Genomic DNA, 27,220 nt, shown 5'->3' with positions numbered 1-27,220 from the left:
ATTCCTGACCTCAGGTGATCCACCTGCCTTGGCCTCCCAAAGTGCTAGGATTACAGGCATGAGCCACTGCACCTGGCTGCTCAACTCACTTCTGCTAATATTCTAGAAATTAGAAGACTAATTGAAAAGATGTGTGTTCCCCTTGAAAGCAGTTGCTAGGCCATTGTGAGGGAGGAGATGGCTCTCCGAGGTTATGCACTGTAACAGCTTTTCTGCTGAGCCAGCTTGTTTTTTAAAACGGTCTTTTTCAGAAGTAAAAGGGGGCTGTTTGCTTCAGTTATAAAGCAACATCCTCTCTCATGTCTTTCAAATCCTGGCTCATTTCAGCCTGACTTGTGGCATATTCTGCCTCAGAACTCACCAGCTCCGATGCTTGTGGTCAGTATTGGCTCACTGTACTGACTGGTGGTGTGCCCCCACACTTTCAGTGCGGTGTCAAGGCTTTGCATCAAAGTGACTTCCAGCAGAGAAAAATACCAGTGTTAGGTACTAGAATGAAGAGAATTTGTGAGAGGGGATCAGGGAATTGGTCTATGTTGGTATAAAAGTTATATCTCAATCAGTATCAGGAAATGATAATGTAAAGTATCTTAGTAGAGGTGGGTAGGCAAATTGCATGCGGTAACTGAAAGACACAGATGCCAGCCTGTTAATTTACTGGTTCTTTTCTATGTTAACGCTGATTTTAGCATTTTCCTTGCAGTCGAATGTAAAGAATTTACCAATTTAACCTTTTGTATGTTCCTATTCTCTCACCCACTCACACTTAATTTTGCTTTTTCTCTTAGTGGCTACATCTGCTAGCAAAATTATTCCTCAAGGGGCTGATAGCACAATGCTTGCCACGAAAACCGTGAAACATGGTGCACCTAGTCCTTCCCACCCCATCTCAGCCCCGCAGGCAGCTGCCGCAGCAGCACTCAGACGGCAGATGGCCAGTCAAGCACCAGGTAAAAGCTGTAGCCCCGTACCTGTACAGAGGCTGATTATGACATGTCTGAGTCACAGGCCAGGACAGCAGGTGGCAAGAAACAGTGGGCTCTCTTTGGTGCCCTTCAGAAGAGAAGATTGATGTGACAGCCCCCTTGCCTTTGTGGAGAGAGTTCTAAGAAGGCAGAGACTAGGTCTGAAAGTCTTTGCTTTTGAGGGGAGGGATTAGAACTGCCACATTTAGTTAAGGTGGAAATCAGTGGGTTTTGTTTTTTTTTTAAACAAAGTTTCTAATCCTACTTTTGAATAATGTCTGCTTAGAGCCCTAAAATTATAACCTTTGAAATTTGATAATCTAATAACATTAGCATCATCTCTTAGTATCTTACAGATTGCAACTACATTGAATGCAAAATAGCCATTCAAATACGTATTTTGACTGGGCATAGTGACTCATGCCTGTAATCCCAGCACTTTGGGAGGCTGAGGTGGGAGGATCACTTGAGGCCAGGAGTTTGAGACCACCCTAGGCAACATAGTGAGACCTCATCTCTAAAACAAAACAAACACAAACAAAAAGAATGACCATTTCGTGTTTGAGTAATCTAAAGTTCAGAGAGGTGAAGGCTATCCCACCGGTAAGTAGCAGAACTCAGACTCTAACCCTCTGCTCTTTCTCAGTTCAGCATTTTTGCTTCTCCAACTATATCTTGCATGAAGCTTTTTTTTTCTTTTTAGATGGGGTCTAACTATGTAGCCTAGGCTGGAGGGCCTTGGTGCGATCACGGCTCACTGCAGCCTCTGTGATCTCCCGAACCCAGGTCACCTTCCCACCTCCGCCTCCTGGATAGCTAGGACTAGAGGCATGCACCACTACACCAGGCAGATATTGGAAAAATTTTTGTAGAGACGGGATTTTGCCATGTTACCCAAGCTGGTCTCAAACTCCTGGGCTCAAGTGATCCACCCACCTCTATCTCCCAAAGTGCTGGGATTATAGGCATAAGCCACTGCACCTGACCAAAGCTTTTTTTTTTTAACATTATAAAATTTAACTTTTACAGATGGAAGCTCTAATAAGCCAGTTAGCACTTAACATTTCATCAGAGACTTGTCATTATCCCAAACGTTCTACATTAGGATTTTTCAGTCTGCGTAGTTGGTCTCAAGGACTTCAGTTATCACTAGTTATCAGTTTTATAAGCTAGTAGTTCTCAACTAGAGGCTGCCCCCACTTCCCTCTCCTCCTCCCCTGAAACAGTTGGCAGTGTTGCTGGCATTTAGTGGGTAGAGGCCAAGAATGCTGCAAAAAAAAAAAAAAATCTTTAAAATGCGTAAGACACCCCCACGACAAAGGGTTATCTAGCCCCAAAATGTCAGTAGTGCCAGGGTCAAGAAACAGATGTAAGCCAAATATTTTTGTTTTAGCTGAGTAGAATTATTTTTTAGATGTATCACTACTTGGAACACTTATCAACGTATAGTTCTTTTTAAAAGACTAGAAAGACATAATGGTTTGATTTAGGAAAAAAGAACTAACATTAAACAGTGATAAGTCAAAAAATTGTAAAGAAAAATTTAAATATTAAAACCTTTGTTAAGGCATCTAACATATATATTGAAGAACAAAACAAAGATAACTTTTAAGGTACCTTTGAGCTCTCTAAAAATAGAATTCTTTGATCTCTTTAAATATTACTTGGACCAGGCAGAATCTTGCCATTGTGCTGAACAGGGCTGAAATCAAGCTGATCGAGTCAATGATTTGTAAAAAGTTAAAATCTGCTAGGATTTAGGATTGTTCCACTTAGCAGGAGGTGGTGTGATCTGCATTATCATGTTGGATGCAAACATTTCTAAGGTATAGGCACCTTTGAATATGAAATATGAAAGATGTGCAGTCGTAGGCAAGATGTTGCATGAAGCTTTTTTTTTTCTTTTGAGATAGGGTCTAACTCTGTTGCCTAGGCTGGAGGGCAGTGGTGCGATCATGGCTCACTGCAGCCTCCATGATCTCCCGAACCCAGGTCACCTTCCCACCTCCGCCTCCTGGATAGCTAGGACTAGAGGCATGCACCACTACACCAGGTCACTTCTCTGAAAGAGAGAATTAAAGAGAATAAACCACAGGTCTATCGTTCTGCTTGTGGTACCGCTTTCACCTTGGTCAGTGATGCAGTTAGAAATGAGCCACAAGCTTTGCTCAGGCTTCCTTAATTGCTAATTATAGAATGTCATTAAGTCTTTTGGATACAATTAAAAATTATAAGACAAAGTAAAATCTGATAAGATAAGTAGGTGTCAAATATACCCCTCTTAGCCTCTTCCCCCATTATTGTCCAAGCTCCATTTTCCACATTTTATCTATTATGCCTGTCTGTCTCGCTAGGCCATGAGTTTCTTTAGAGAAGAAACTACAGATACATTTTGTATTCTCAGCCGCTAACACAGAGGCTGGCACATAATAAGCCCATGTTAAAGAAAGACAGAGTGAATGAGTGGCAGAAATCCTGAGTCCAGATGCTGTTAATCCTCTAGCTCAAGCTGCACTTTTCCAGGACAAGCCAGCAGTGTGGCAGGTGTCTCAGCTCTGTTGTAGAAAAGCTGGCCAGAGAATTCTTTTCCCCTACTCCAGGACATTTGATTCAGTTGCAGGAAGCCTTGTTCCATCACCTGTGTTAATGGAGTAGGCCAGGTGTTCCTTTGAACACAGTGCTGCAGAACTATCTAAAGTAGATTTCCTTCACATGATAAGGCTCTACTCTGCTTGGGCTTGTGTCTTGGTTTTTCATTTCTATATGACTAGAACTTTTTATCCTTTACTGGAATTAATATGGTGTTCTCTCTTCTCTGTTTAAATAGCTGTAAGCACTTTGACTGAATCAACGTTGAAGAATGTCCCTCAAGTGGTAAATGTGCAGGAATTGAAGAATAACCCTGCAACCCCTTCTACAGCCATGGGGTATGTTCTGACTGCAGTGTGTTTCAGCCCCCGGCTGCTTCTGTAGTAGCGGTGGACTGCCTGCAGGGAGCAGCAGTGCCACTGTCACAGTCTGGTTTTCCTGCACCGCCTTAGGTTATAAGGGGGGTGACGGCTAAGGCTGCCTACACAATGCATTTTCAGGAGATTGTCCTTTTTAACTGGCCAGCGACAGTTGCCTCACAAACTTTTAAAGTTTGTCTTGATACTGTATGCTCAGTTTCTGTTTGCCACATGTAAGTCTCTGTGTGGTATACATTAGGTGTGCAGGTTTTTTGTTTTTTGTTTCTTTTAATGCCCTCGGGGTTCCAGAGTTGATGCTTTGGGTCTGGTGCAGACTTGATTCTGGAAACTGTAATCTCAAGGGTGATACTCTTCTCCCTCACTTCCCTTCTCTGGGCATTTCTGTTCTTCCCATTTCTTTTGCTTTTGTATGAAAAAGTAGTCTTTTAAAAGACAGCAGCTCTGTTTGGAGACTTTAGCTTCTTTATCATGCCATGTTTGAGGGCTAGATTGTTGCTGGTGGAGCACACTTGCTTTTTTGGTGGTGCTGGCGGGGTTTTTTTTATTTTTATTTTTTCTGTTTCTGACAGGATCTCACTCTGTCACACAGACTGGAGTGCAGTACGATCATGGCTCGCTGTAGCCTTAACCTCCTGGGCCCAAGCCATGCTCCCATATCTGCCTCCCAAGTAGCTGCTGGGACTACAGGCACATGCCACCACATCCAGCTAATTTATTTTTTGTAGAGATGGAGTTTTTGCCGTGTCACCCCAGGCTGGTCTCAAACTTCTGGGCTCAAGTGATCTTCTCACCTCATCCTCGCAAAGTGCTGTGATTACAGGCAGGAGCCACTGTGCTCAGCCTACCTCACTGTGCCCAGCCTAGCTCACTTGTCTTTAGTCCTCATCTCTGTTCAGAATTCAGGGTGCTGACTGCCTCCCGCTGCCCTGGGCAGGTTCACAGAACATGCCTGTGCCCTGCTTTGCCCTGCATATTTTCTAACTGTGATCCCTTTAGACCAGCCACCATCCCCTGTGGCAAAGGGAAGAGTTGAGGGACATTTCCTCGCTTGGAACATGGGGATCTTGACTCGTGTCAGATTTCAGGGAGTTCGTGTCTGGTGCCCACGATTAGTCTAGCAGCGAGAAGGGCAGCCACAGACCCTGTGGGTCTCCACAGTGTGCCCGCCTTCTGCCATCCCACAGAGTAGATCTGTCCACGGCTCTGTTTTCCCTCTCTCAAGTGGCCCTGTCTCACTGGTCCGCTGGCCTCTTTTTTTCCATGTTGTTCTGTTTATCAACACTGCTTGTTTGAGGCATTTTTAGTTATCTCAGGGCCATACTAACAGCTAAAAAACAAGCCTTCTCTATTACTATTTTGTAGTGACCTCGGAGCCTTGGTATGCTGTTTAGACCAAGATGGTATTTGTGGTTGTTGCAAGCTTTTCAAGGGAAAGAACTATGCGTTAGAGTTTGGGAATTGTAGCCAGATTCCCAGCATAGGGAAGGCAAGGAAAAGTCACTGAAAGGCAGAATGTTACGTAAGATGGGAAAATTCAGCATATGGTACAGGAAGTATTGTCTGGTATTTCCGAGATATATTAGGTGCTAACCGTGTGTGAGTAGCACCTTTGGAGATTCCACTTCTCCTTTTCTCAAGCTTCATTTCCCTAAATGGTTCATATGGGCTGATCTTTGATGAAGGCTTTGTTCAAGGAGTAATTTTGAGTCTACTCTTTCTGACAAGAAAAAGTCTCAGACGACTTAAGAAATCTTGAAGAAACTTTCTGTTCCGTTCTCCACAGAATTGGACTCTGGTATAATTATTTCATGTGTGTGCCCAGCATGGTGCCTGAAATGTAGAAGCATTCCTTTTCAATAATCATTTATTCAATAATAGGTAAACTCTACTCAAACATAAATTGAAAAGTGAAAATTGGTATTTACTGCCACCCCTCCCCAGGAAAGATTGAGACAGTATGTTCATTGTAAAATGACTTGCTTTCAGATTCTTTTATGTTTTATTTTTAAAATTATTGTCAACCAGCTCTCATGGAACAGATTCTTTTAAACAGTTTCCTAAGTGTATTTTAAGTATTTAATTTTGCAGTTAGCTTTTTCTCAATGGTATCTTACAGAAAATTTATCATAGGATGAGCTTACATATTTCCGCCATTGGTGTATTTTATGTTCACTGGCCTCATCCATTCAGTTCGTTGGAAGAGTGTTTATCTGGCGCCAACCCACAGCTATTCAGATTCCTTTGCAGTGCTCCATCGCTTGATTCAGCAGATTCTTACACAGCATCTGCTGTGAGCATGATACTGCCCTGGCTACTAGAAATAGGGTAGTTGAGTAAGACATAGCAACCAAGAAGACAGCCGGGAAACTGCCAGTTACACAAACATTTATTTTGTGTGCATTCATTCATTTATTCATTCTTTCAACAAATACTTAATGAGCATTTGTTGTATGCCACACACTATTCTTAGGTGCTGGAGATAAACTGCCTGTTTTGTTGTTAACAAAATAGACCGAAAAAACTAACAGACTGATGATTGTTTGAAGAGACAAACAATAATCAAAATAAATAAGTAAAATATATAATATATTAGATGGTGATATGGTGTGATGCAGAAAATTAAAGCAGGGAAAAGGGTTAGAGAGTATTGTCTGAACATGGGTTATAATTTTCAATAGGGTGGCCAGGGAAGGCCTCCTCGGGAAGGTGACCTTTGAATGAAGAGAGCAAGTCCAGACAGCAGGTCTCATTAATATCTCCAAAGAAAGCTCCAAGCACAGGGCCTGTGGCAGGAGCATGTCTACAAGTTGAAGAGGGAGCCAGGAGGGACCTCTGGTGATGAGAGTAGAGGAAACAAGAGGAAAAATGCTGGGGGAGGAGGTCAGGGAAGACTGTTGGTGGACAGTGTCTGTTTGAGTCCCTGCTTTCAGTTCTATTGGGTATATATGTGGGAGTGGAATCGCTGGATCACATAGCTCAAACTGGTTTACAGAGGTGCCGCACCATTTTTCATTCCCAACAGTGTTGTTTGGGGGTTGCAGTTTCTCCACATCCTCACCAACACTCGTTATTGACTATCTGTTTTATTATAGCCATCCTAGTGGTGTAAAATGGTATCTCACACTCTCGGTGTGAGACAGCATTTCCCTAGTGGCATCTTTTCATGTGCTTATTGGCCAGTTGTATCTTCTTTGGAGAAATATCTATTTAGCTCCTTTGCCCCGTTTTAAAATTAGGTTGTCTTTTTATTTTTGAGCTATAAGTTTCTTTATATAATCTGTATTCAAGTCCCTCATCAGGCATATGATTTGCAAATATTTTCTCCCGTTCTTTGAGTTGTTTTTCACTTTCTTGATGTGTCCTTTGACACAAAAATTTAGTCCAGTTTATTTTTTCTCTTGTTGCTTGTGCTTTAGGTGTCACATGTAAGAAACCGTTGCCTAATCCAAGGTCATAAAGATTTACACTGATGTTTTCTTTGAAGAGTTGTGTGGTTTTAGCTCTTATATCTAGGTCTCTGATCCATTTGGAGTTAATTTTTGTAAATGGTGTGAAGTAGAGATCCAACTTCATTGTTTTGAATGTGGTATCCAGTTGTCCCAGCACTACGACTTATCTTTTCCATCCTTTTATTTCAATTTATTTTGTCTTTATATTTAAAATGGGTTTCTTGTAGCACAACAGTGTGAATGTACTTAATACCACTGAGCTATATGTACACTTAAAAATGGTTACTTTTAAGATGGCAAATTTTTTTAAGTATATTTTACCACAATAAACAAAAATAATTTAAAAAAATAAAATGGATTTCTTATAGACTAGGGGTCCCCAGCCCTGGGCTGCAGACCAATACCGGTCTGTGGCCTCTTAGGAACCGGGCCACACAGCAGAAGGTGAGCGGCAGGCGAGCGAGCATTGCCACCTGAGCTCCACCTCCTGTCAGATCAGCGGCAGCTTTGGATTCTCATAGGAACATGAACCCTATTGTGAATTGCACATGCGAAGGATCTAGATTGCATGCTCCGTATGATAATCTAACTGAATAAAATGTAAAATTATAGCCCGATGATCTGAGGTGAAACAGTTTCATCCTGAAACCATCCCCCTCTGCTGTCCATCTGTGGAAAAATTTGTCTTTCACAAAACTGGTCCCTGGTACCAAAAAGGTTGGGGACCGTGGTTGTAGACAGTACATAGTGGCCCTAGCTTGCTTTTTTTTAACCATGACCATCTATGACTTTTAATTGGAGTGATTAGATCATTTACCTTAAGTGTAATTATTGACATGTTTGGGTTTAAATCTGTTATATAGCTATTTATTTCTATTTATCCCATCTGTTTATTGTTCAGTTTTTGTTTCTCTAGCTTATTTTGGGTTAAATATCTTTATGACTCTATTTTAACTTTTTTGTTGACTTATTGGCTATAACTTAGTGTTATTTAAGTGCTTACATTAGGGTTATAGTATACATCCTCAACTTATCACAGACTGTCTTCAGGTGATGTTACATTACTAAAGAATAGCGTAGGCCGGGCGCGGTGGCTCAAACCTGTAATCCCAGCACTTTGGGAGGCCGAGGCAGGCGGATCACGAGGTCAGGAGATCGAGACCATCCTGGCTAACATGGTGAAACCCCGTCTCTACTAAAAAAATACAAAAAACTAGCCAGGCGAGGTGGCGGGCGCCTGTAGTCCCAGCTACTCGGGAGGCTGAGGCAGGAGAATGGTGGGAACCCGGGAGGCGGAGCTTGCAGTAAGCTGAGATCCGGCCACTACACTCCAGCCTGAGAGACAGAGTGAGACTCCGTCTCAAAAAAAAAAAAAAAAAGAATAGTGTAAGAATCTGACAGCAGTATTCTATTTTCTCCCTTCACCACCTTTATGCTATTGTACATTTTACTTCCACTTGTACTGTAAACCTCATGATACATTGTTATAAACAGTTGACTATCTTTCCTCCCCACTGCCCCTCAGATGGATTCTTGTTCTGTCGCCAAGACTGGAGTGCAGTGGTGCGATCTCAGCTCGCTGCAACCTCTGCCTCCCGCGTTCAAGTGATTTTCCTGCCTCAGCTGGGATTACAAGCGCCCACCATCACACCCAGCCAATTTTTCTATTGTTGGTAGAGACAGGGTTTCGCCATGTTGGCCAGGCTAGTCTCAGAACTCCTGACCTCAGGTGATCTGCCTGCCTCGGCCTCCCAAAGTGCTGGGATTACAGGCGTGAGCCACCGCAGCCGGCTAACTATCTTTTAAATACATTTAAATAAGAAGAATAATGTTTTCATGTTTATACATATAGTTATCATTTCCAGGTTCTTCATTCCTATGTCTGGTCCCAGCTTGCCATCTGGAATAATTTTTCTTCTGCTCAAAGGACTTCCTTTAATGTTTCTTGAGGTTCACATCTGAATTCTTTTAGCTTTTGTATGTCTGCAAAAGTCTTTATTTCACCTTTGTTTTTGAAAGATATTTTCACAGGGTAAAGAATTCTAGATTGATAGTTTTTTTTTCTTTCACCGATTTAAAGATGTTCCTCTACTTTAAAAATAATAACTCTAGTAATGACCAGAAACTTGAAAGGAACTTTAATCCTTTTGTTTTTCTTATTACAAATATTTGTTATAGATATAAAAAAGATAGTTAAAAAGAACAAAATTAAAATCACCTTTATTCCCACCACAAATGTATGATTGTTATTTACACATTTTTTCATCTTTATTTTATGAAAATGTTTCTTGTTAGAGAAAAATTTGGATGCATGCTGCTTTATAAATTTGTAACCTTTTCAGCTTAATCATGAAATCTAATTATTTACATTTTCCATGTCACAAAAAATTCTTCTTACACTATTCCTTTTTTTTTTTTTTTTTTTTTTGAGACAGGAGTCTCGCTCTGTCGCCCAGGCTGGAGTGCAGTGATGCGATCTCAGCTCACTGCAACCTCCGCCTCTCGGGTTCAAGCGATTCTCCTGACTCAGCCTCCTGAGTAGCTGGGATTACAGGTGTGCACCACCACGCCTGGCTAATTTTTGTATTTTTAGTAGAGACGGGGTTTAACCATGTTGGCCTGGCTGGTTTCGAATTCCTGACCTCAGATGATCCACCCACCTCCGCTTCCCAAAGTGCTGGGATTACAGGTGTGAGACACAGCACCCGGCCTCTTTTTTTTTTCTTTTTTTTTTTTCTTTTTTTTTTTTTTGAGATGGAGTCTCGCTCTATCACTCAGGCTGGAGTGCAGTGGCACAATCTTGGCTCACTGCAACCTCTGCCTCCCCGGTTCAAGCAATTCTCATGCCTTAGCCTCCCAAGTAGCTGGGACTACAGGTGCCTGCCACCACACCTGGCTAATTTTTCTGTATTTTTAGTAGAGACAGAGTTTCACCTTTTTGGCCAGCCTCGTCTCGAACTCCTGACCTCAAGTGATCCACCCACCTCGGCCACCCAAACTGCTGGAATTGCAGGCATGAGCCACTGCGCCTGGCCTGTTCTTTCATATTTAATGTGGGTTTTTTCAAAGCTCTAATGCAGTTGCGTCTTACATTATTTAAGTTACTTAGCATCTAAACATTCATGCAGGAAATACAATTTGCTTTTACAAACTTTTGGATACTATTTTAAAGAATGTGTCTATGAAGACATTAAATTTACCAATGGAGAGAATAGTTGGCAGTTATATTTCCATCGATAGATGTCAGAAACTCCCAAGAGTTGAATATGGAGTGTTTGTTTTCAGTATCTTCTATCATTTTCATTCTTTTTTCCTGTTGATTTCTTTGTTTCTTCAGTTACTCTTGATAAGTTCCACTCTCTCATACATGAGTATATATGAAAAGATACATGTGATAGTGATTAAGATTTATCAAAATAAAACATAACCAGGTCTCTCGTTTTTTATGCTTTTTAAAATCCTGAAATAAGTTGCAAGGAGTTGAGGCTTTTCACAACAATGGGATGAGTATTTACCTTGTTGAAGTTCATTGAAGTTGAAGGGACCAATAGCAAAGGTCCTCGGTGATATTTTAATGCTTCACAACCCAACTTTATAATTGTATGTAGAGTACACATCCATAGAACATGTGTGCATTTGTCTGCCTGTATTGGCATGTAGTGCTGGTAATATGTGGCCAAAATCAGAAAAAAATGACTCTTCTGTGTCTTATTTTTCTCCAAGAACCCAAGTTTCCAAACTCTTAGTGACCTGTGCCTCTGTCCCTCATTTCTAAAGCAGGAGCTTTAGTGTTGCAGGAAATGTCAATGTTGTTTGTAGACCTCCTCAGTAAAGAGATGTCTCTTTGGGACTCTGTTACGGCACCATTTTCTTCTTATAGTCCTTTGATTTTGCTTTTCATGTGTAGAACAAAGAATATCAAGATGAATTTCTGGTATTTTTCAGCTCCATATTGCTAAAAAGTAGAATAAAGTCATCTAAAATATGGGTACTTCTGAATTTGGCTTTTCTATCCCTTGATCATTTCTGGCTATTGATTTCCATTGTTTTGTTTCATGATCATGCACAAACGGTTGAACATATTTGTTTGAGAGTATACTGTTTTTTTCTGTTTGCTGTCTTGGATCTTGATAGAGATTTCTTGGATGTGATTTGTTGGTTTACTGGCTGATTGCACTAAACAGCATTTCTCTGCAGGGGTGTCACATGGTGTGTAGGTACTGTGAATCCTAATTTTGTGTATTTGGGGATTTAGGATACTCAGGAGATACATAGCATTATCACAAGTAAATAGAACAATAATTACACTCAGTCTTATTTATGCATAATTTACTATCATGTCACAACTAAATTTTGGCTATAAAAAAATTTCTAAAATTTGGATAAATTGCTGCTTTTATTTTTATTTCTGATTTGTTTGTCTTTGAGAAAGCATACAACAGTTTCCTTTCCCTTGTGATCCTTGTGAGCTCCACCCTCTTCTCTAGGCAAGTCTCCTGTGTCTGCCCGGGTATTGCTCAGGGCCCAGCAGTCTCACTCACACATTCTTTTCTTCTGGTATAGATTCAGCAGAGGTGAGGGGGGAACGCTGTACCTATATTGCCTGGTTGGTAAACTATCTCAGGGGAACAGGGATGTGTTTCTCCAGAGAGATGCATATTTATAGTTGCTTCTGACTTCAGCAGAAGCATGAAACGGGTTTTGTTTCATTGAACATAAGTTCATTTTTTCCTTCTCTCTAAATCAAGATCTGTTTAGGAAGGTTCCCATGTTATTCCAGTGGAGAATCTCAGTGTGTTTGTAAGGTTTGTTAAGTTTGGTAATTTTCTTCTGTAAGGCACTGGCCTTTTATCTTCTAAGTTAATTTTTTTTTTTTTTTCTTTTTTTTTTTGAGACGGAGTCTCGCTCTGTCGCCCAGGCTGGAGTGCAGTGGCCGGATCTCAGCTCACTGCAAGCTCCACCTCCTGGGTTCCCGCCATTCTCCTGCCTCAGCCTCCCAAGTAGCTGGGACTACAGGCGCCCGCCACCTCGCCCGGCTAGTTTTTTGTATTTTTTATTAGAGACGGGGTTTCACCATGTTAGCCAGGATGGTCTTGATCTCCTGACCTCGTGATCCGCCCGTCTCAGCCTCCCAAAGTGCTGGGATTACAGGCTTGAGCCACCGCGCCCGGCTCTAAGTTAATTTTTTGATGGAAAATACGAATCCTCCCTAAATCTAGGGGCGTTCTGAAAAATAACCAAGTCCTGCAACTACTGCTATGTATACCAGTCAGAGTAGTGCTGGGCTGACAACAGATAAATTGATTGAAAAAATTACCCCTAGGAGCCAAGAACTTTTGTGTATGTTTGCACTAACAGGTAGTTTTCCCATATGCAAACACTAGTTATTGAAATAACAGTTCTTCACATATAGTATTCACCTACTTCAGAGTTAACAAAAGATGATGAGAGCTCTTTCTGTGAATAGGGGTATACTTTTCATGCTGTAGCAAAGACACAGGTTGGGAATGGAACGGTGATACATTTGAATCCCTTGAGTGCTGACCTGGTGAGCCCTAGGGATAGCTGCTGTGAGAAGCTAAGATCTCTTTGGATAGCACCTTTGGGGTAGCAGCGAATTGGATGCATAGGTGGCAGTGAGAATGCTTCCCATAGAGCCTGCTTGGGTTAGAGAATCAGGAATTCCTCGTGTGATCTATAGTACGGGGAAGGGCCAGGGAGGAGGAGGGTTTATACTCTGGATAACGAAAAAATCTGGTTCTGAATGGTTACTAATTTTTTTCTTAGAATTGCAGAAAGGAAATAAGTTTTAAGGCCACTGCTTTGACTTTCATGCTAAAAACCCAAAGTTCATTTTTAAAATTTATTCTTCAAAAAAAATGTCAAATCAGTTGGATTGGGGTCCCACACAGCTGTATCCTTCCCAAAACTGGTATCGTATATTGGACAGAAGGTTGGCTTGAGAATGAATGTAATTTTTACCTAGTCATGCCTTTCTCTGAGTATATGCTTTGTGTGTTTTTCAGTTCTTCAGTGCCCTACTCCACAGCCAAAACACCTCACCCAGTGTTGACCCCAGTGGCCGCTAACCAAACCAAGCAGGTAACTTACTGATTTTTACCTTTTTTTTTTTTTTTTTTTCCTGAGACAGAGTCTCGCTCTGTCGCCCAGGCTTGGGTGCGGTGGTGTGATCTTGGCTCACCACAACCTCTGCCTCCCTGGCTTAAGTGATTCTCGTGGCTCAGCCTCCTGAGTAGCTGGGATTACAGGCACCCACCACCACGCCCAGCCAATTTTTGTATTTTTAGTAGAGAGGGGGTTTCACCACGTTGGCCAGGCTAGTCTCTAACTCCTGACCTCAGGTGATCCATCTGCCTCGGCCTCCCAAAGTGCTGGGATTACAGGTGTGAGCCACCGTACTCAGCCTGAGTTTTACTTTTAACATTCATGCTGCGTCTGCCTTTGTAAGTGAAGACCGTACTGTTTTTAAGTCTTGACTTTGTTTAAATGAACCGTAAGTCTGATAAAGGCCCATAATCCTTTCCCCACAATTTATGCCAGTCTTAACATGGCTGTTAATCAGAATAGGTCAGTCAGAACCTGATATTGTCTTCATAGGCCATTTAACATTCTGCATCTAGTAGTTTGGGGTCATAATTCTAATACCATACATTTTTATATGAGGTATTTTGCTTTGCAGTTTACTTTCACATTATCTCAGTTAATCCATACAACCACCATGTACAGTGGGAGGATAGGTGTTTAGATATATCTCACTGGTGACACAGCTTAGGATTGAGTGACTAACGCAAACTCTCATGATTAGTAAATGGTGGAACCAGAGCTGGGTCCCAGGGCTTCTGACTTCCTCCTGTCCATTGCTTGTTTCACTACACAGTATCAGTGTCTGGGGTGTAGGTTATCTGGTTTTCTCCTGCAATCCCTGTTTGTCAGAGTTTACATATTTTTAGTGATATTATGTCTAGCTTGTCTAGCTTCAAGCTTTTGCCTGATAAACATTGTCCCTGAGAAAAATAGGTGATATTGCAAACAGTGAAACAATCCAGAAAAAAGTGATAGGGAATGATTAGAAGGTCAGTCAGGCTAGTGCTGAAACTCTTTCTAGGAAATTCTGGTTTCTCTGCTACTCTTACATCTGTCTCTGAGATGAGTAGTTTGTGTTAGGGATCAGAATTTGAGACTGGATATCAGAGCTTGCCTATTGTAAGTTCTCAAACTTGCCTCTGTTCCTTAGTTTACCATAACTTAAAATGGCATTTAAGCATTTAGCATTTGATCTTTCTTCTGGAGGTATTTGTGTTCACCATGGAAAACACATGATAAGGCATAAATCATGATGAGCGAAGGAACATTGACTGGAGATGGATAAGTCAAACAGTTTTGCTTTTAACCTTATTGTACATGCTTTGAGAGCTAGAACAATTTTACTCATTTACTCCTTCGTTAATTTGTCTGCCTAATATTCAAGTGCTTTTGATGTACTAAGCACTGTGCTAGGCACTGGGAAGATAGCCGTGAACTAGGCCAGTGTGACTGCCTTCTTGGAGCTTGCAGAGCATTTCTATTTTCATTATTTATTTATTTATTTATTTATTTATTTATTTATTTATTTATTTAGAGATGGAGGCTCACTCTGTCACCAAGGCTGGAGTGCAGTGGCATGATCTTGGCTCACTGCAAGCTCTGCCTCCTGGGTTCATGCCATTCTTCTGCCTCAGCCTCCTGAGTAGCTGGGACTACAGGCGCCCGCCACCACGCCTGGCTAATTTTTTGCATTTTTAGTAGAGACGTGGTTTCACCATGTTAGCCAGGATGGTCTCGATCTCCTGACCTTGTGATCTGCCCGCCTTGGCTTCCCAAAATGCTGGGATTACAGGCATGAGCCACCACGCCCAGCCTGTTTTCATCCTTTAGTATGATCTTACACATGGTTAACTTAAATTGAGACCTTTTTTTTTTGTTTCCTTTCTTTTTCTTTTTGGTAATTTAACTAAAAGTGTTTGTGCTTGCTTATTTTAAATTACATTTTTATGTTTACGTTTTGCATATTTCTTTGTTACAAAGGATGGTTAGTGGTTTAACATAAACATTTTGCTTGTATTCTGTTATAGGGGTCTCTAATAAATTCCCTTAAGCCATCTGGGCCTGCACCAGCATCCGGTCAGTTATCATCTGGTGACAAAGCTTCAGGTCAGTTTACATTTTTGTTTTCTTGAAAATAAAGGTGAAAGAAGCACTTTACAATAGGGGTTATTGTTCTAGATCACTGAAACAGTTGCCGTAGGAAACAGGAGTCACATTTGATGAGATCGGGAGCATTTAGGGTAGTATGGCTACAGACAAGAGATCATATTTGAAAGGCTTCATTCAGCTAATGAAGACTTTCTAGAAAATTAGTATGCCCTTCAGTGGCTACGTAGACTTCTGAAATTTTGAGGTTAGTTTGAAAGATGATAGAGCAATAGGAGAAAAACCTCCCTTTAAATTATTTTCCTAAAATGGAGCAATAGTATTATCTTCTTCTTCCTTGCTGGATGATCACAGTTGAGAGCGGAATGGATCAGAATGCTAAACGCTATTTCTTCCACTCAAAGGAATTAAAAATTCTGTTGGTCCACAGTGCCAATTCAAAAACCTGTAAGGTAGAGAAAGTAAAACAGATTTGTAAGATCTCAGTGTATATAATGAGTCCCTATTATGAGATTTTATGGCTTCACATAACTTCTCCTACACTCACTCAAGCATAATTATTCTTAATTTGGTTTTCACAGTAACCATGAGTGTTTTGACCAGACACTTTGTCCAAGTATCATTGCCCAGACCAACTTGATGCAGAATGTGGGTCTTCCTCAGTGTCCCCTTTTGTTGGCTTCTTTATTATAGCCTACCTAATTTGGCATGTATTACTTCCTGCTGCAAGGGTCTTGTGCTGTCTGCAGTACTAAATTTTTACAGCACTCTGGATGGATTCTGGCGTTTGTTTCAGTCATGCTCTTAAGTGGGCCTTCAAGCAAATTCTGTTAGAAATTGAACTTCATACATTAGCAGTCTGCCTCTCATAATCTCAGTCATACAATCATTCTGACTTTCTCTGTAATCCCAAACTTTCTGATTGGATACTGGGTTTATCTTTAGTAGCTATTCCTTGCAGAAGAAAGCCATTATTGCATAAGCCAGAGTTGTATTCTAGAATTTGGATTGATATGGAACCACAGTTAGTTTCGTGTACACCTCACATGAGAAGGAGGTATCTAGCACTTCTCGACTGGGGCCTAAAGCTTTATGTTAAAAGGAAAATTTTATAGTGGAATTGTCAAAGACTTGAATATTTTACAAAAAAGTTTTGAAAGATCATATATTCTTTTTTCAAGGGCTTCATTGGAGAGGTTTTTGTCACTCTTGGAGTTAGAATCCAAGAAACCTAAGGAACTTTGCTTTATGCATGTCTAGGCAAGTAGTGTGACTTGCAAGAAATTTCCAAGATTCACCATCAATGCTGATCATGAAGTCCTCTCTGTCATTATGAGGTGTTCACTTCTGTTTTCACTTGCCAGGTAATCAAGGTTTAGAAAAGAACTTTTTTCTTTTGGTAGGAAAACTTCCCTGAAAGGTGCTATTTAAGAGTTTGCAAAAAGTTTCTTTTTGAAAAAGATCATTTCTAAAACCTCTAGAGAGCAGTTCTCTTTTTAATTAATAATGGAAATGCCTTCATTGTTTTTCTGGTTGTAAAACTATTACATGTCCAGAAAAAGTCTGTGGTGTAGAGATATAATGCAGAGTGTGAAAGCTGCCCTATAGATTCTGTATTCCAGAGATCATGATTTCATGTATATCTCTTGAGGTTACTTCATTGTTTTTTAAAGAAAAAACAATGCATATATACTGGATATACTATATACTGCATATCCTATATATATTGATTTTGTAACTTATTTCCCCTTCTCTGCCCCCTCTTACAATAAATGTCTTTGTCTCTCCAGGTATGATACAGATCCACCTTACTCATTTTAAGAGATGTCCACAACCTCACTGTGTAGTTACACCCTATTAAATTTAACTAGTACTCTGATGATTTAGATTGTGATTTTTCATCCCGTACACTTTACATCATATACCAGTAGTTTTAAAAATATTTGTACTACTATCTACCCTGTGTTTGTTTATTTTAGAAGGGCTTTTTTTTTGCTTTTTTTTTTTTTTTTTTTTTCTTGTTGTTGTTTGGTTTAGTTTCATTTGATTTGGGCTTTTAAAATACAATTTTCCTCTCCCCTTTCCCCCTTTTAAAGTGGAGCAAGGCTGGGCATGGTGGCTCATGCCTGTAATCCTAGCACTTTGGGAGGCCAAGGCGGGCGGATCACCTGAGGTCAGGAATTCGAGACCAGCCTGGCCAACATGATGAAACCCTGTCTCTACTAAAAAAAAAAAAAAAAAAAAAAAAAGTACAAAAATTAGCTGGGCATGGTGGTGCATGCCTATAGTTCCAGCTGCTTGGGAGGCTGAGGCAAGAGAATCACTTGAACCTGGGAGGCGGAGATTGCAGTGAGCCAAGATTGCGCCACTGCACTCCAGCCTGGGAAACAGAGCGAGACTCTGTAAATAAATAAATAAATAAATAAATAAATAAATAAACAAACAGAGCGAGACTCTGTAAATAAATAAATAAATAAATAAATAAATAAATAAATAAATAAATAAATAAAGTAGAGCAGTAGGGAAAAGACTGAAGATTGTCACCAAACTCTAAGTAAGTAGTTAGAGTGAATTTGAACATGGGTAGAATGATGGATTGCACTTTTAACCTTCTTGCATGTCTCTATATTATAGCAATCATGTCTTACATCTGTAATTTTTAAAACAGAGCACGATTATTTGCTAAATACCAACAAAATCTATGGAAAATGCAAAAATGTACATAGAAGTAAACAGCCTTAAAGTCACTACTCACAAATATTTAGCTTATGAACCTATTTCTCTTTTGGATTTTTGTCCTTCAGCATAGATTAATTTCAAATAATTATAAGGCTACATTATATGTAGTTTTATTTACTTTTGTGGGGAGGGGGCTTAGCCTCACATTATAAGCATTTTCTCCTACCATTGAAATATATAAGAATGTACTTTTAAAATGGTACATTTAAACTGTACTAGAATTATTTTGATATATTTTCTGTAAATGAGAGGATGGCACACCTTAGACTGGAATTAATATTGACAGAGCCACAGAGCAATTTCAGAGAACTCGAGCACAAGTGAGGCAACATGCTCACTCCCCGTGGCCACTGACGTGTCACAGAAGGCACATGCGGTGCTAAGCAGCACCACACAGGCTGAGCTACAGGGAATTATACCCTGGAACAGTGCTTCTGTCTTTTTGTAATACTCTTTTTTTTTTTTTTTTTTCCCATAATTTCAGGGACAGCCAAGATAGAAACAGCTGTGACTTCGACTCCATCTGCTTCTGGGCAGTTCAGCAAGCCTTTCTCATTTTCTTCATCAGGGTCAGTAATGAACTTAAGTTTTATGGCAGATTACTAACAATTAGCTTCCTCAAATCTTATACTTGTATATATATTTATATACTTATTAAATGTGTATGAACCCAGAGTTCTTGCCACGGCAGTAATACATCTGATGATAGTGGCAGTAGCTTAATGTTCTCATGTAAATCAGTTTTCCCTTTGCAATTCAAGTTAATACATATTTGTTACATATTTGTGTATCTGTTTTGTTTTTTAGCCTAAGCCTCATTTTCTTTGGGTAGTGAGTCTGCTGAATTCTCTAGTTCATTTAGTTTGTCACACTGAGATGTTTCCATTCTGACACCATTTTAGGGGCTAGATGTGGCATTCAAATTGGCTTTGCTGGACAAACAGGTGGCTCATGCCTATAATCCTAGTGCTTTGGGAGGCCAAGGTGGGGGGATTGCTTGAGGCCAGAAATTGGAGACTGACCTGGGCAAAATTCAAGACCTCATCTCTACAAAAAAATTGAAAAATTAACCAAGTGTGGTGGTTCACTCCTATAGTCCCAGCCACTTGGGAGGCTGAGGTGGGAGGATCCCTTGAGCCCAGGAGTTTGAGGTTACAACAGAGTGAAACCCTGTCTTCAAAAAAAAAAAAAAAAAAGTGCGGTGACTCACGCCTGTAATCCCAGCAGTTTGGGAGGCAGAGGCAGGAGGATCACAAGGTCAGCAGATGGAGACCATCCTGGCTAACACGGTGAAACCCCGTCTCTACTAAAAATACAAAAAATTAGCCGGGCTATAGTCCCAGCTACTGGGAAGGCTGAGGCAGAAGAATGGTGAACCTGGGAGACAGAGCTTGCAGTGAGCCGAGATCACGCCACTGTACTCCAGCCTGGGTGACAGAGTGAGACTCCATCTCAAAAAAAAAATATATATATATATATATATGTATATATACTGAACTTCTTAGAGAATGTAATGAAAGATAATAGATAATAGGCATTTGAAATTTGAGGTTTTATATAGATGTGGAGGAATCTGTTTCCATTTCTAATTTTAAAAAAACAACAATGGCTGTACTTGTAAAGTTGAATTGTTTTTAAAAAATGAAAGAATCTTCTAAACCTCATCTCAAGATGAGCCTTTGTTAAGGTGCCTGTTCTCTGTGCTACGAGCACTCATGTTGAAACCTGTGTGAGCTGCTAAAGCATTCTCTTCCCTGCAGTGACGGGGTTAGACTGTGGAATTGAGATCAAAATGTGTCAAAAGGATTTTTTGCCATTGAAGCATTGTGCATTCAGTTCCATTAGAAAAGCCTCTTAAGTTCTTCAGTTTATGCTTTTGTAACTGGGATCATGTTAACCAGTCTCTTTTTCCTGATTTTAATATATTGGGTGTCTTTCAGCCTAAGGAGAAAAGAGGGTATTAGAATATTATTTGAGGGGGAAAGTAATATGTATATTTTTTCTTTTTCTTTCTTTTTTTTTTTTTTTTGAGACGCAGTCTCGCTCTGTGGCCCAGGCTGGAGTGCAGTGGCCGGATCTCAGCTCACTACAAGCTCCGCCTCCCGGTTTACGCCATTCTCCTGCCTCAGCCTCCCGAGTAGCTGGGACTACAGGCGCCCGCCACCTCGCCCGGCTAGTTTTTTTGTATTTTTTAGTAGAGACGGGGTTTCACCGTGTTAGCCAGAATGGTCTCGATCTCCTGACCTCGTGATCCACCCGTCTCGGCCTTCCAAAGTGCTGGGATTACAGGCTTGAGCCACTGCGCCCAGCCATTTTTTTCTTTATTATAAATCATTATGTTTTATATTTCCCAAAGGTAATTTGAAGCAAATTTTAAAGAGTAGGTCAATGCCAAGAATTATTACATCCTTTACAGATGGCTAATAATCAGTCTTTACTTCCGTGAAATGATATTCTTCTTCCTTCTTTTTTTTTTTCTTTTTTTCTTTTTTTGATTTTGAGGCAGAGTCTCACTCCATCACCCTGGTTGGAGCACAGTGGTGAGATCTTGGCTCACTGCAGTCTTCACCTCCCAGGTTCAAGTGATTCTCTTGCCCCACCCTCCCAAGTAGCTGGGATTACAGGTATGAACCACCACGCCCAGCTAATTTTTGTATTTTGGTAGAGATGGGGTTTTTTCATGTTGGCCAGACTGGTCTTGAACTCCTGGCCTCAAGTGATCCACCTGCCGCAGCCTCCCAAAGTGCTGGGATTGTAGGCATGAGCCACTGCGCCTGGCCCTCTTCCCATTTTTAAAATAACCCAGAACAGGTGGGGTCATTGAATCAATGGCTTGGCACTGTTAGATAAAATTTCTTCACAAAGAAATGTTGTGTTTTGTTTTATTTTTAATATGATGGGCAGAAGTGTCTAAGTTAATACATTTAGTATATTTGATGTGCTTGATCTCTTACATTTTAAAGCTAGTTTAAAATCTGCGATTTGAAGTGTGTGTGTGTGATAGAGCAAGATTCTGTCCCCCCCCCCAAAAAAAAAAAAAAGGGGGAGTGGCACAATTGTGGCTCACTACAACCTCTGCCTCCAGGATCGATTAGCCCCCCTGATAACTGGGACTACTGGGACCACAGCTGGCTGAGTTTTGTTTTTTAATTTTTGGGTTTTAGTTTTTGGGGATTTTTGTTGTTTTTGTTTGGTTTTGGGTTTTTTTTTTTTTTTTTTTTTGGAGAAACAGGGTTTCACCATGTTGCCCAGGCTGGTCTCAAACTCCTGGGCTCAAAGGATTCACCTGCCTCAGCCTCTCAAAATGCTGGGATTACGGATGTGAGCCACCATGCCTGGCCTGAGATTTTATCACAGTGAATAATCTGTTCTGATTCACACTGGCGTGGGATGTTCTTCCTTAGCTATGGTGTCTTCACTTACAGTGTAAAGAAAACGTACAGAAGGAGAGAGGAAATGGTGAAAAGAGTCAGAAAGTTTTTGAACCAGATTTTCCTAGCCCTAAAACTCAGTTCTGTCAAAATGACTGAGATAGAGCTTCTTGTTTCATTGTATCCATTGTTTTCCCTAGCAGTGTGGGACTCTCTGACGGGCTTATTGGTTTTGGAGGGGTTCTGAGAGGCTCTTCCTAGTCTATGTGTTTTTGTCTCGCCAGACCTTCCTTCTGTCCTCTCGCTTAACAGACCATCTGCTCCAGCCACCATTCCCACATGCACATTTGTCATGTTTCTACTGCTGCAGCTTTGCTCATCTTGCAAGAAGTCCCCACACAAACTTCTGCTACAGAAAGCCCAGCCATCCCCCAGCGGGCTCTCAACTGCTATCCGTATCGTATCTCACCCACAAACTGCTTCTCTCTGCTTAGAGATCATAGAGTCGCCTTACTGCTTCTAAGATAGGTGCTTTGACTCTGTTGTCGTTTATCTTCTAGATTGTAAATTCCTGAGGGCAGTTTGTATGAATGAATGATAAAATGGAATATTAAGAGGGTAATATTGTGCCTTGGTTTGTTCCTTTTTAATTTCTCTTTTTCTACTTGTTAGGACTGGCTTTAATTTTGGGATAATCACACCAACACCATCTTCTAATTTCACTGCTGCACAAGGTACAGACTGTGTTCAGTAGCATTACTCATGTGTTTTCTCTAAACAAGTACAGGTTATTTTTGCCCAGATGTTAGTATTTGACTTGTTCCTGAGTCTTACTTACAGTATCTGCAATAAGTTCAGTGATGATAATGTGCATTAGAAATATGCTTAATTTAAGAAACTGATGTGAACGATTTCTGTTTTTATAATTAATGACAAGGAAAGGATTTGCTTCTGGAAAATCAGGACTGTGCTTTAACATTTAAATGCTAATATCTGAATTAAAATTTCTCCATTTTTTTATCTGTAATTTAAAATTTCATCAATTTATAGGGTGATTCTGTAGGGCAAGATAGACATAGTAATAGATAGACTGTGGAAATGAAAGACCAAACTCATTTTTTTCCTTGATAACGTAGCAGCAAATGCACTGATCACATGCATGTTGTTAAAAATCCGTCAATAGGCTGGGCGCGGTGGCTCATGCCTGTAACCCCAACATTTGGGGAGACCGAGGCGAGCGGATCACCTGAGGTCAGGAGTTCCAGACCAGCCTGACCAACACGGAGAAACCCCATCTCTACTAAAAATACAAAAGTAGCTGGCCGTGGTGGCGCATACCTATAATCCCAGCTACTCAGGAGGCTGAGACAGGAGAATCACTTGAGAGAGGCGAGGTTGCAGTGAGCCAAGATTGTGCCATTGCACTCCAGTCTGGGCAACAAGAGTGAAACTCTGTCCCAAAAAAAAAAAAAAAAATTCCATCAATAGCATGTTTTTAACATTTAAAAGAATTTGAAGACCTGTAAAGAAACCAGATCTAGCCGGGCGCGGTGGCTCAAGCCTGTAATCCCAGCACTTTGGGAGGCCAAGACGGGCGGATCACGAGGTCAGGAGATCGAGACCATCCTGGTGAACACGGTGAAACCCCGTCTCTACTAAAAAATACAAAAAACTAGCCGGGCGAGGTGGCGGGCGCCTGTAGTCCCAGCTACTTGGGAGGCTGAGGCAGAAGAATGGCGTAAACCCGGGAGGCGGAGCTTGCAGTGAGCCGAGATCCAGCCCACTCTGGGCAACAAAGTGAGACTCCGTCTCAAAAAAAAAAAAAAAAAGAAAGAAACCAGATCTATTTGTTAAATGCCTTTCAGTTATCCATTTATAATTAAGTCTTTTATTTTATTTATATATTTTGAGATGGAGTTTCACTCTTGTCATCCAGGCTGGAGTGTAATGCCGCGATCACAGTTCACTGCCACCTCCACCTCCCAGGTTCTGGCTATTGTCCTGCCTCAGCCTCCCAAGTAGCTGGGATTACAGGTGCCCACCACCACACCCGGCTAATTTTTGTATTTTTAGTAGAGACAGGGTTTCACCATGTTGATCAGGCTGGTCTCGAACTCCTGACCTTGTGATCCACCTGCCTTGGGCTCCCAAAGTGCTGGGACTACAGGTGTGAGCCACCACGCCCGGCATCGTTACTCTTTTATTTATTAACCACTGTTGTTTGACCAGGCCTTATAGGTGCTTTACCCATATTTCATGTAATATTTGTAACAGCTCTCTGAGGGTAGGTACTGTAATGATCTGGATTTTTCCAAATGGGGGAATTGAGGCTCAGAGAGGTAAAGCAACCTTTCCAGATTCACACAACCAGCAAGTGGCAGAGTGCGTAGCTCCAGAGCCCATGTCCTTGACCACCAGCCTGTACTGTCTCTGTCAAAGAGCTGACTTAGTAGAGCACTAATAAGTAGCCATTAATTGTACATAAAAATTATTTTCTATGGACTGACACTTTATTTGCCCATAAAAATGAAGGAAGAACTTCCATTTCAAATCAAGTCCTGGTCTATCAGGAGGTCCACAGGCTAGTGCTGTGCCGAGGATATTATTAAGGAAAGCGCACAGCTAGGGTAAATTAAGGGAAGAGGCCTTTTTATTTCTCTTTGGGATAATATGTTAATTTCACATATTCTAGATATTTTGTATTTGTTGTGATTTAATGGTCATAAAAAGATATTTTTTCCTTTTTACCTCAGACAACTCAGAGCTGATGTTTGTGTGGAGAAGCATGCATTCCACCTCCTTAGAGAAAGCTGCTGTGAGAACAAGGCACCCTGACTCTGTAGAGGGAGGAGAGAAACTTTGGCTTAGAAACACAATCAATGGAAATGTAATGGGTCATCTTTGCTAAATCCAACCCATTTTCTAATTTCTTTTTCTTGCTAGGGGCAACACCCTCCACTAAAGAGTCAAGCCAGCTGGACGCATTCTCATTTGGTGGGGGAAGCAAACCTTCTTGTGAGGCCATTCCTGAAAGCTCACCTCCCTCAGGAATCACATCCGCATCAAACACCACCCCAGGAGAACCTGCCGCATCTAGCAGCAGACCTGTGGCACCTTCTGGAACTGCTCTTTCCCCCACCTCTAGTAAGCTGGAAACCCCACCGTCCAAGTTGGGAGAGCTTCTGTTTCCAAGTTCTTTGGCTGGAGAGACTCTAGGAAGTTTTTCAGGACTGCGGGTTGGCCAAGCAGATGATTCTACAAAGCCAACCAGTAAGGCTTCATCCACAAGCCTAACTAGTACCCAGCCAACCAAGACGTCAGGCGTGCCCTCAGGGTTTAATTTTACTGTCCCCTCAGTGTTAGGGAAGCACACGGAACCCCCTGTGACCTCCTCTGCAACCACCACCACAGTAGCACCACCAGCAGCCACCAGCACTTCCTCAACTGGCGTTTTTGGCAGTCTGCCAGTCACCAGTGCAGGATCCTCTGGAGTCATCAGTTTTGGTGGGACATCTCTAAGTGGTGGCAAGACTAGTTTTTCATTTGGAAGCCAACAGACCAATAGCACAGTGCCCCCATCTGCCCCACCACCAACTACAGCTGCCACTCCCCTTCCAACATCGTTCCCCACATTGTCATTCAGTAGTCTTCTGAGTTCAGCAACTACTCCCTCCCTGCCTATGTCCTCTGGCAGAAGCACAGAAGAGGCCACTTCATCAGCTTTGCCTGAGAAGCCAGGCGACAGTGAGGTCTCAACATCAGCAACCTCACTTCTAGAGGAACAACAGTCAGTCCAGCTTCCCCAGGCTCCTCCGCAAACTCCTGACTCTGTTAAAAAAGAACCTGTTCTTGCCCAGCCTGCCGTCAGCAACTCTGGCACTGCAGCATCTAGTACTGGTCTTGTAGCACTCTCTGCAGAGGGTACCCCAGCCACCACCGGGGTCCCTGATGTCAGGACGGAGGCAGTACCACCTGCTTCCTCCTTTTCTGTGCCTGGGCAGACTGCTGTCACAGCAGCTGCTATCTCAAGTGCAGGCCCTGTGGCCATCGAAACATCAAGCACCCCCACAGCCCCCAGCACCACATCCATTGTTGCTCCCAGCCCATCTGCAGAGGCAGCAGCATTTGGTACCGTCACTTCTGGCTCATCAGTCTTTGCTCAGCCCCCTGCTGCCAGTTCTAGCTCAGCTTTCAGCCAGCTCACCAACAACACAGCCACTGCCCCCTCTGCCACACCAGTGTTTGGGCAGGTGGCAGCCAGCACTGCACCAAGCCTGTTTGGGCAGCAGACTGGTAGCACAGCCAGTACAGCAGCTGCCACACCACAGGTCAGCAGCTCAGGGTTTAGCAGCCCAGCTTTTGGCACCACAGCCCCAGGGGTCTTTGGACAGACAGCCTTTGGGCAGGCCTCAGTCTTTGGGCAGTCAGCGAGCAGTGCTGCAAGTGGCTTTTCCTTCAGTCAGCCTGGGTTCACTTCTGTGCCTGCCTTCGGTCAGCCTGCTTCCTCCACCCCCACATCCACCAGTGGAAGTGTCTTTGGTGCCGCCTCAAGTACCAGTAGCTCCAGTTCCTTCTCATTTGGACAGTCTTCTGCCAACACAGGAGGGGGGCTGTTTGGCCAAAGCAACCCTCCTGCTTTTGGGCAGAGTCCTGGCTTTGGACAGGGAGGCTCTGTATTTGGTGGTACCTCAGCTGCCACCACAACAGCAGCATCCTCTGGGTTCAGCTTTTGTCAAGCTTCAGGTAAGAATTTGTGGAAGCTTTTTACTTTGTTTCCCTCTCTACTGTTTGAAACATTAGCAACAGAACCCTATTACTTTTGTAATTAAAAGAAAGGGGAGACTTGAAACCCAAAAATAATCTGTAGGTTAAAGAAGACAGTTTGGAGCACATGTGGTCTCAGGAACTTGTTTGGCCTAATTGGCTGGATCCATTACAGCTTAATGCAGCTCCAGTTTTGCTTCTTAGCAAATTGTCCACTCTGCAAGCCACCGGAGTGCCAGTTTCATGGGGGAAAAAACAAGCATCTTTAGTTGAGGTCCTGGCAAGTAATTTAATGACCAATAAATAGGAAATTTCAAATTTGGAAGGCACTTTAGAGATCATTATACCCAAAGCTGTCAAGCCTCAAGGAGACTGCTCTAATGTCAGATAGGATAGTGCTGGTGGAACCAGCAGGAGAGTCCAAGTGTCATCATAGTCCACCACCCTGCCAGTGTTTTCTGTCCCCTCCGACACCATCTTTCTTGCTGTAATCGCAGTCACTGACATTTAATTTGGGTTTTTTTCTGTTTTCAATGTTGTGACTTTTTGTAAAAACTACAGTTTATTGTTTTTGACAGTGAAACCTAATTCTTCACTATTGCATTTTCCGTTTTAGCAGCTGCTTTTACTTCTAAAAGTTATCAATAAGCAAGGCAATTTGAAAATCTGTCCTGAGATTTGCTTTCTGATAGTTATCTTGTGAAAGGTAATTCTTCAGCAGTAGACTCTAGGAGAAAAGCAAGGATCAATGA

The 27,220-nt window shown here is 41.8% G+C and overlaps 1 protein-coding gene across 4 annotated transcripts in view; it reads left to right on the top strand.

The window, feature by feature from the left end:
• The window catches only part of NUP214 (nucleoporin 214), a 114,410-nt gene that overhangs the window by 50,376 nt on the left and 36,814 nt on the right, over window positions 1-27,220 (top strand). For all 4 annotated transcript variants that reach the window (XR_002732557.1, XM_023216931.1, XM_023216929.2 and 1 more), the window contains exons 23-29: window positions 789-950; window positions 3,793-3,892; window positions 13,410-13,485; window positions 15,516-15,594; window positions 18,818-18,902; window positions 22,377-22,438; window positions 24,648-26,447. Coding sequence is in view for 3 of the 4 variants with exons in the window: in XM_023216931.1 (XP_023072699.1) it covers window positions 789-950; window positions 3,793-3,892; window positions 13,410-13,485; window positions 15,516-15,594; window positions 18,818-18,902; window positions 22,377-22,438; window positions 24,648-26,447 (2,364 nt within the window). In the remaining variant the exon portion in view is untranslated. The remainder of the gene's footprint in view (window positions 1-788; window positions 951-3,792; window positions 3,893-13,409; window positions 13,486-15,515; window positions 15,595-18,817; window positions 18,903-22,376; window positions 22,439-24,647; window positions 26,448-27,220) is intronic.

This window comes from Piliocolobus tephrosceles, chromosome 14 (assembly GCF_002776525.5).
Source record: "Piliocolobus tephrosceles isolate RC106 chromosome 14, ASM277652v3, whole genome shotgun sequence".
Classification (NCBI taxonomy): Eukaryota; Metazoa; Chordata; class Mammalia; order Primates; family Cercopithecidae; genus Piliocolobus; species Piliocolobus tephrosceles.
Note: the sequence above shows the minus strand (reverse complement) of the source record. Positions and strands in the feature narration are given on the sequence as shown.